At 47.5% G+C, this 9,617-nt stretch overlaps 2 protein-coding genes across 2 annotated transcripts; one reads left to right on the plus strand and one right to left on the minus strand.

The window, feature by feature from the left end:
* Nucleotides 1-993: 993 nt before the first annotated feature.
* On the minus strand, nt 994-1,956 carry P153DRAFT_408707 (uncharacterized protein; the record flags this gene model as incomplete). The annotated part of the gene is made up of 2 exons (XM_033672059.1): nt 994-1,705; nt 1,761-1,956. Coding segments are annotated over 2 exons (908 nt in total), but the record flags the coding sequence as incomplete, so codon positions are not given.
* Nucleotides 1,957-5,304: 3,348 nt separating this feature from the next.
* P153DRAFT_399922 (uncharacterized protein) lies at nt 5,305-7,128 on the plus strand (the record flags this gene model as incomplete). Its single annotated transcript, XM_033671771.1, has 1 exon — nt 5,305-7,128. The coding sequence occupies one exon, from the start codon at nt 5,305-5,307 to the stop codon at nt 7,126-7,128; it is 1,824 nt and encodes a 607-aa protein (XP_033520174.1).
* Nucleotides 7,129-9,617: the final 2,489 nt, after the last annotated feature.

Below are 9,617 nucleotides of genomic sequence, written 5' to 3' on the forward strand. Positions count from 1 at the left end.
GACTTACATAGACTCCTCAAGACATATGCGCCTCGGCCATCAGAGCTAACTGTATGTCAAGGCTCGCTTGAAAATTCAACTATCCTGTGCACTCGTTTATTTTATTCGCAGTGCAACGATTGCTTTTTCCACTGGAAGACCACCTCAACAACCACTGGGAGGAATACAGCTATGGCTACGATTTGCCCAAATGTCATCTGCCCATCAGGATACAACCCTCCGGCAGCCTCAACCATGTTGCGCTGGAATCTTCGAAGCCGGAAAAAGGCCCAGAATTGACCAACAAGAAACACTAGCCCGAGAGTACATACTGCAAGCTATATGCGGAAGGCCTAAGGTGTATCGACTTGAAAGGTCAAATTGTGCGTTCTCAACCATTCCAGCTGTGGTTTATTCTGGCCTTTCACTACTGACAGAGAAATCTTGTAGACGACGATGATGGTCATGACTAGCCAAGTCGCGATGCCAGATGCTGCAATTATGGTCTCCTGCTTCAAAAGGTAGACCTGAATATGTTGAAAACACAAGTCTTCTATCAGATTCCAGTCGAATTCTATGACAACTGAATATGAAAATCTCCAATCTGGCTTTGTCCTATGCCATCCCTGTTAACTCCGACATAGTCAACCAGTAGGTTATCCGGATCGACTTACCGTGTACCAGCCACTCGCGAGAAGAACGGATAGAAAGACAGAGCCCCACAGATTTCAGACCTGCAGTCAAACTTGTTGAGAGAACAACAAATATCAATTCAAGCCTGAATTCAAGCATACTTTGTACTCGTCTAAAATCATGGAAATACATCTTATGCAAAAGAACTCGCAATGAAACACAGAGTGGGGACAAAAACAAAATAAACAAAACTAGAAGACTTCTGCCTACAAAAAGATTACCATAAGAACACCAAGCAGCACAAAAGATATCCTGGCTGCTACAACAATGCGAAGAAAGACCAGACAATAAGTTCACACTTCAACGAGGAGGTATTCAAGTCTAGTCTAACTCGCTGTCACTCCAGTCGACTTCATCTTCAAGTGGCCAGTCCGTGAGTCTCTCGAGTGGGGGTGTCAGCAACCCTGTAGTTGTACAGCCATGCGTGCTTGCAGCGGCCGAAAGCGAGGTCATATTCTCCAGGCTGGTGGTCGAATCGGTCGTTATCGAGACCACCAGCGCCCTTGTAGTCGCCTGGTTGATAGCCAACTTCTTCGATGGTGGCAGTTCAGCTTCTTCAGGCCCTGAGATGAGATCGCGCTTCAAGTTGGGGCTCGGCGGTACGAAATTTTGAGCCCATGCAGGCGTCTCCCCGTCGAAGCGCACCGGTTGCGTATCGGGGATGCCGAGGAGTTTGAGGTAATCTGCTACTAGTAGTAGTCCCCGCTCGGTAGCAACGTGGATTTTGCTGTTGAAGAGGTAGAGATCCACATCGTCGATGGCTTTGACAGGCCCATTCCGGAATGTCACACGACGTCCCATGTCGTATGCCCGGAATCCTCGGGCCTGGAGGGCAAGCGCTTCTTCCTGCAAAGCCCAGGATGGCTTGTTGGATGGTTGACTGTTGTGCTGTATCATGAAAGAGCACAGGATGAGAATGCTCTCGTTATTGTATTCAAAAAAGTCGAGATCGAGGTATTCCTGGTTGTCGAGCGCTAACGTGTCGGTAGTCTGAATTGTGTGCATGTTTGCTGTTCGAAGTAGGAATTTTGTACTTCGGATGATAGTCAGAGGAGTGGCTTGAGAAACTGAGTGATGAGCAGACGAACCTGGGCAACCTTTTTGTACTCTCTGTGTAATGCGAATCACTATGTCCTTTACAAAAGAGTGGATCTTGTTGCTGAACCAGTAATATCGTTGTTATTTGTTCATTTTCCCCCACGGTATGATCGATATAATGGCGGAACGGAATAGTGGATGACCCAAACTTCGCATATCCAAACTTCACATGTCCAAACACAGCGTCCACCTTAATTTCAACAACAGTCAACCCGATTGGTTCTGGTACTAGCCATTACCAACCTTGGTGTAGCTATTGATTAAGACCGACACCATCGGGTTTGAATTATGCACTAAGACATATCTGAATGCAAATCGAGGCCCGTTAATTCTCTAGTTTACATGCTTCTACCAGATTCGAGAGCTGACTGTTTAGTGGGCGCGAACTGCAATTACCAGTTGCTTGACCAGATACAAGACAACGATCGGTCCTTCACCCTTGAGTTTCTGGTTAGGGTAGTGGTTATCGCGTCATATGATTCGGTCAAAAGTGCCAGAAGGTCTTCTTGAACTACGCAGCTGATATTCCAAATCGAGACACCTTCGAGTTTTCCCTCACGATGTCTCACGCAACGTATTGTCTCAAGTCCAACGTTGTGTCTCGTCGGATTCTTTCAGGCAATAGTTGTGATCTCACGATCTTCCAATCACTTGCCATAAAACATATTATCCTACTCATCACGTCCTTTCCATCTTCGCCTGCTTAAAAAACAAAGAACACTGGCCTATCCAACAACATTACAAAACATGTACATAGCTTTGTCGGAAATATACGGAACTTACAATCTCGGCCAAGGCGGCCGTCGTGGCGGTGTTTCTGTTCAAGGCTGCCAGCGAAGCCCTACTCAAGCTATTCAGCAGTGCTCTAACAAAGGTGCTCAGCAGGGCTCCCACACAAACGTTCAGCAGGGCGCTGGTCAATGTGATCAACAAGGTTCTGAGCATGGTAGTGGCAAGTAAATGCTTGTTGGGTAGTTCCTTGATTAGGCTTCCGATAGAATGAGTTACGTGAGTGTAGTGTACTAAGAAATACATCTCGTATGTGCGTCCCTCGTTACAGCAAGGTTAGGCAGAAAGAGTGTGACCATAGAGAACGGTGACGCAAATATAGTGTACAACCTTGTCCCCGCTGGAATAGTGCAGAGCGTTACAATCGTGTATTTGACGGTTGGAAGATCGCGGTGTATGTTTTCTAGTTTGACGTTTTGTATTTCATGTCTCATGATGGTATTTTTAAATACAAATTGCTGAATGCTGGTCCAGACGGGGAAAGGTTGCCAGACCCAATTCAATACGTGCCGACCTTTTTGGGATAGGAATGGAAGGTAGGAGCCGAAGTTAGGGATACAGTGTGCTAAAAGTAGCATGGGAAGAACAGTTGCCAGGTAGGCCTTGTCTGTGAGACGCATGCTTTTTGAGCGGAGGTTTCTGATGGATGATTGAATATATCAATGAAGCAGTACACAGCCATCAACAAGCCAATTTCCATAAAATGCATGTTGTAGCCAATGACAAGTGGACTGTTTGAGGATCAATGTGTACTCAGATATATACAAACGAGAAGCAGACTTACAGATAAGCAAAAGTCATGTGATTGGCTTTGCGCGAGCTATCAATAAGCATAATTGCATAGATAAGCCCAAGATCAGTCAGGAACCTGAGTGATTGCCAGTAACAAATCGGATCCACAAGTTGGAACGAAGTGGATACCGCAGTAAGTGGACGTACTCGACTGTCGATGAAGTCCATTCCGTAGAAGCTATCCAGAGTTTTCAGATATCCTAACTTGCCGACATCTCCTATTCTATTGGATGTTATGTCCCTGACACGTTGCATTATGTTTGGAATGATCGCCATCATACAGTGGAACGCTAGTGCAGTGGTGACAAGAAAAGGAGAAGCTTTTAGTGCTCGGCACAGTTTCGACTCGGAACTGCTCAGTGAATGGGATAAATCGAACGTCATCTTGTCGTAATGTATGCGTTCGTGAGATGAGTGAGGAGTAGGACTTTTTGGGTGTTGCTGACGTTATGAATTCGTGCAGCTGGACGAGTGTGGTATCTATGAGGAACGGCTGAGAGCCAGGTAACAGAAAGATGTAGCTTGTAACTTGTCATAGAGTATGCCACCCCATTTTTATTAACCAATGTAGGCTTCGATTGGCTGTGTATCATGTATAGTATACATTGTCATACAGAAGCCTTACATTATGCATGAGCTGAAATGCGATAATTTGGTACGTTATTATCTTAGTGATTCTATGGTCAAAAGTCCATCTACCTGTTTGTAGACCAAACAATTGATTGCGTACACAGTTAGAAACGACCAAAGCCTGCTGCTGTACAGGAGCGAGATTGCTGTCTCTTTGCGGGTGCGCGGACACATAACTCATGATCACGGCAGAGTACGGAAGGACCAAAGATGATAGGATACAGACACGAGTCGTATGTCTCTTGTTGTTGAAGGAGTAATTATACTGGAGGTAGATTGTGGTGATGTAAGCAGCAAGTGGTTCGGAATGTGGAGACTTTTCAGATGGACAGTGTATCCCCACAAGAACTCCAGCCTCTTCACAGACATCGCCTCTTGGCATGTAGTGCAATTAATAGAGACGATCGCGCAAAACCTACGGGTATCGAACAAAGACATTGTTACCAAAAATATCTTGCCATTCTGATTTTTATCTGTCCCTGCCCGCCTGTTGGTAGCGAAAATTTGAACGCAATTGGGAAGTGAAGTCGACCAGTGACATTCCGACGGTCGGACCTCGTCCAGCTTTTCTGCCTCAACTTCGCAGTGCCATGCGTCCTATCGTCAATATGTCACAGTTCTTGGGATTGGTTCATGCTCACTGAGTGCTAGGGTATGGAGGTCAAAGCATATCCTCTTGCGCAGTTCTGCTTGACGCATACATGATTTGGGTCGAACTGGTCGTACGTGGCTGTTGATAAGCAAAACCGTTTTATTGGTGCAAATATCGTCAATTCGCACTTCACGCTGGATGAGGCAACGAGTGCGATCGTGGCGTTCACGAAAAGTATAATATCTTGAGGCTGAGATCTAGACCATCATAGATCCAAATCTGTCGCGGCAACCCCAACCACCGTCAAAGTTCAACCATCTCTCACCGCACGACCAAAATACGGGGCAGTGTGAATTTTAGACGGTCGAATCAACAATCAAGTGAGCGATAGATCTAGAAATACAAGTCTTTTTTCGTACGGCGGCTGTCCGCTGAGTATGAGCAACTCCAATTGCTTGTAACGCAAATTTTCGATAATTCGGTTACCCCACTTACACAGGTAGTCTCAGCCTCATGCAGCCAAGAGACTTACACTGCAAACATAGAAGACATATAAGTATATGCCTCGAGAACGATGTACCTCAAATTGAGAAGGCGATGAGCTCGCTCCACAAATGACCTGCCGAACAAGACCATCGATTTAGCAGTGCGACAGCTCCGGACGGGTATCAACGACTTGATCAGCCGCAATCTGAAGCCCCCTCACCCCCGGATAGGCAGACCTTAACACTATGTCTGAGCACCTCCTGTCGACTTCTTACAAGTCTTCCCCAGTCGTCGCAACAGAGGAGTGTCTTCCACCGCGATATGGCCGACGACGGGGATTGTCGTATTTCCTCAGTCACAACTGGACTGTCACTCTATCATTCAACACTGGCCTTGTCCTTGTCGGCGCCGTCTTTGTCTTCACTAATTGGTTGAGCAAACAGACTGTTCAATGTCCGGACTGGGCCATCAACTGTACCGTCTCTAAACGTGTCGATTTCCTAACCAGCAATTTCGGGACGGTACAGGGTATCGTAACTACCATATACTCTATTGCACTCGCAGCGTTGGCTTTCTCTGCACACGCCTTGTCGGAATCAGCACTCTGGCCACTGCTCACCAAACATCAACTTAGCATCGCTCAGATGGACACGTACCTTGCTGCTAGCCGTGGCTCGATAGCATCATCTCCATTTGCTCTATTTACAGTACGCAACGTCGATTCAATCATCGTCGTTCTCAGTACTGTAGTCGTCACATTGGTACCTTTGTCCGCTGCTCCAGTCGTGGGTCAGGTCTACAACATGCGCAACGTCTCAGTGGATTTCCAGAGCCAAGCACAGCCTGGTGGCGGTATTGGTCCCGTGTTTGTTCAAACAAATCCGTCGGGATCTTCAAGAGAAAGTTCTGCATCACTCTACACATCATGGCAATACAAGCTTTCCCAGGAACCAATGCCAGAATATAGGGAGTGGTTCATCGATCGCATAGCATTCTCAAGCCGGGGTAACTTTTCAGCAGAAGCCGTCAGAGTTCAACAAGACATAGACTGCAGAAGTTGGGAGGCTTTCCCAACAAAGAAATCTGGGGACTTTCTGTTGTTCGATACAAACATGACTGCTAGCAGTGGTATGACCGGGAAGGCTAGAAAGTCTAAGCATAATCGACATCAAAATCTTGTGGAGGTGCGCGACTCAGCAAGACTCGCTGTCTGGGTGCACGACTACACCTTCGACTCTTCCACCAAAACCACTGCCACGATCATCTTTGCAGCGCTGAACGGAACCATAGATGGGGGCAAAACAACTTTCGACATGCCAGACAAGGCTAGTGTAGTCAATGTCTCAAGTGTCGCGTGCAGCATTGCTGTCGAGTTGGTTGAAGACACGCTCGTAGTTGGCGACAGTCATATGACACCCGTCCAGATCAACACCTTGGACAAGTTAAGACTGCCTCTATCAGTAGACGAGCCCAATCGCTTCAACGAACTCGCCTTGTGGTTTGCGGTCGCCCCGGTCGCAAACGGAGCGACAGCATATGGGGCACAGCCGTTGTATCAATACAAGAAAGACTGGATTCCAGAACGCTTCACTACGACAACGGGCGGAGAAAATAACGATGACTGGACGACTGAATACATAGAAAATTTTGTCAGAATATCTATCGGCGCGGCTTTGCTCGGCGAAGTTACCAAATGGCCCTGGCCGGTAGAGAACCCCGTCAAGATTCCGTTCACCTCGAGAGTATTCGTCAGTAAAATGGACCCCAGGTTCCCTATATCTTTTTTGATCCCGCCGTGGATCATCATCCTGGCTGGTGCATTGTTGATGGGATGGAATGTTAAGATGCATCGGAACATGGTGATCCCGATTATGCGTACCGCCACCTTGAGTGAGGTGCTCAAAAGCAGTCAGACAACACATGTGCTTTCATTAGCAGCACTAGATAGGTCGGATCCGACGACGACATCGAGAATGGATACGCTCAAGGTGCAATTCAAGAAAGGCGACGATGGTGTTTGGGGATTGCACGACCCGAAGGCTTCGAAGGAGTATAGCGGCTTCGATTAAAACAGGATACACGTAAGATCCATATAGTGTAGTGACAGTCTGTCTGTTATCATTCAAATTTAGCACTACAATGTTTCGTGTCACTGACGTAGTGGTTAATCCGAGATGGCAACTCTGATACTGAGAAGGTCTTTGGCGACAGGCTACACACAATGGAAGAAACCGGCTCAGTAGATCATAATTTCACTACGCATGCAAGCTTCCTATCCAGGAAGTACTCAGTCCTTGTAAAGCATACGGTTTCATCTAAACCCCGTTCTTAGTGTCTCGTTCCCTGCTAGCGAGTGATATGCAGTATGCGCGCTGCGAACCACAGCTCCTGGTTTAGTCTGCTTATATCTCGAGGATTTCTACCCCAGCGGTTTTCTAATATTTGCGAGAATACCTGTCTTGATGACTTTATCTAATAGTGGCAAAAAGCCAACATGCGTGACATTCTGCAGTAAATGAGATTTAGACCTAGCACTCAGATCCCTTGTATGGGTACACGCCAGGATATTCGAGGACGTTGTAAGGCGTGCTCTGCAAGATCTCAACCAGGAGAGGTAGGGCTGAGCATGTTCTAAGGGCCAGAAGTTGCTCGTTCAACTGTAAAATACGCTCTAGTTATTTAGGTTTAACTCTTGTGCGAAGATCTTCAACTTGCGTTGGTAAAATTGCCTGATTGCAAGTATCGTTGCTTGGAGTCAAGACATCGCACGAGCCCTGAATCAAATCAACTGATTGCCCAACGGCCTAAATGATCAACGCGCTGGCCTCACCGACTTGTTAGCAAGCTCCGGATTCTCCCATGTCAAAACTACGGTGTACTAGATATGTCTCAGCTGACACAAAAGTATTGCGTATCGTGTCTATCATTATTTTGTTGTTTGAACACGGATTTATCTCAAGCAGTCGTTGCGAGTTGCTATTGGATATCCAGGCGGATTTCCCCGGATTTTCGATACGCAGTGCTTGGGCCATGAGAAAGTCGGCTTGACTACCCGGCAACAGGCAAGTACATGACTGAGGCTATGAGAAAGTCGGCTTCGTTATCCGGTGACGGGCAGGGACATGACTGAGGCCATGGTGAGGCCGACAAAGTTCGAGCAGTGGTGATCGGAATAAAACTCAAATGTAGATCTGGGGAAGATGGTGAGAGGTAAGGATCGTTTGGACGTAGTATATGTCTTGTTTCGTGCGTGTAATTGTTACACTGTGCACAACGATGCTGAGGTTGGAGCAAGGGGAATGTAGTTATGCATATGAATGCGTTGTACAGGGTGTCTCGCCGCCTTGCTATGAGAGGTGGAGGTAAAATACTCTTCCTGGTACCATGGTGTAACGATGAATTGTAATACCTCGAGGGTCATAGTAGCAATACGGATGCAATGGAGATGATCAATGGTAGTATACTCTAGGGTCAGTAGATACCCATATACTAGTATCAAGAGCGGAGACAGGTAAACTGATCTTCGCATGCTAATTGGTTAGATCAAAGTCGGCGAACACAAACTTTATTAGGCCTTTCGAGCACATGACCAGCCAGATGGGTTATTGCGTTAGCACTCGCTTGGATCGTCGGGTCGATCGCGCCGATTTCAACCGTCGTTCAATGCCTCTTCCTGGGCCTCGTGTTCATCCTAACCTCCCGCGTCTGGGCTCTCTCAACTCGGTATTTTATGTGCTGGGTACGGCAGTGCTTTGCACGGGTCAAAATAGTTAGTCAAGCGGCCGCGTGTCTTGAAGGCCTTCTGGGTGTCGGTTGTAAGTATCCGCGGTTGATGCAATAGTTTCTGGATGAAGCGATGCACCAAAGATGGGCGAGACGCATCACATGTTTGGTGAAAGACGGACACTGCCAATAGCGCAGCGCTGGAAGGTGGTCTTTCTCGAGCATGAGTTCTGAGGGCCAGGATGTAGCAATACGCTCCATCGTGTAGGCGATCATCATCCCTGCGAATTTCGACGGTTGTTCGAATCTTGCGTCCACCAGTCATGCCACGGGATCCCCTGGCACCAGCAATTCGGAGTCGAGCGCCACGTTGCCGCTAGCCGAAGTGTCGGAAGCCGCTTTCCTCCAATCTGGACGGAGTATTGCTAGCTATGCAACACACGGCTCAAGAACGCCACGATGGAAAACTTCGATTCAGGAGCTAGATGCATGTCATCTAGAGCCGACGCTACAAGATGAACTCGGACGTTGAGCGCCACTTGCATACCCGATGATGATGTGAACGCTGATCGTGCATTGCCAGGAGCTTGTGCTTTGTTCAAATAAAGTCGCTCTGAATCATGCTGGAAAGTGATCGACATGGAGACGGGGGATTCGAGGGTCCACGGTATCGCGCAATATCATGATTTTCCTGCGCGTCACCGCATCCGCTGGCACGTGGCGCACGGACACCACGCCGAACTCTCTCCGAGGGCCGAAGGGGGGTGGAGAGAGGAGGGAGGGGAAGTGGAAGATGGAAGATGTCCCTCGCCGAATTGTGCCAAACATTACTATA

The sequence above is a fragment of the Dothidotthia symphoricarpi genome (genome assembly GCF_010015815.1).
Source record: "Dothidotthia symphoricarpi CBS 119687 unplaced genomic scaffold P153scaffold_19, whole genome shotgun sequence".
In the NCBI taxonomy this organism is placed as follows: Eukaryota; Fungi; Ascomycota; class Dothideomycetes; order Pleosporales; family Dothidotthiaceae; genus Dothidotthia; species Dothidotthia symphoricarpi.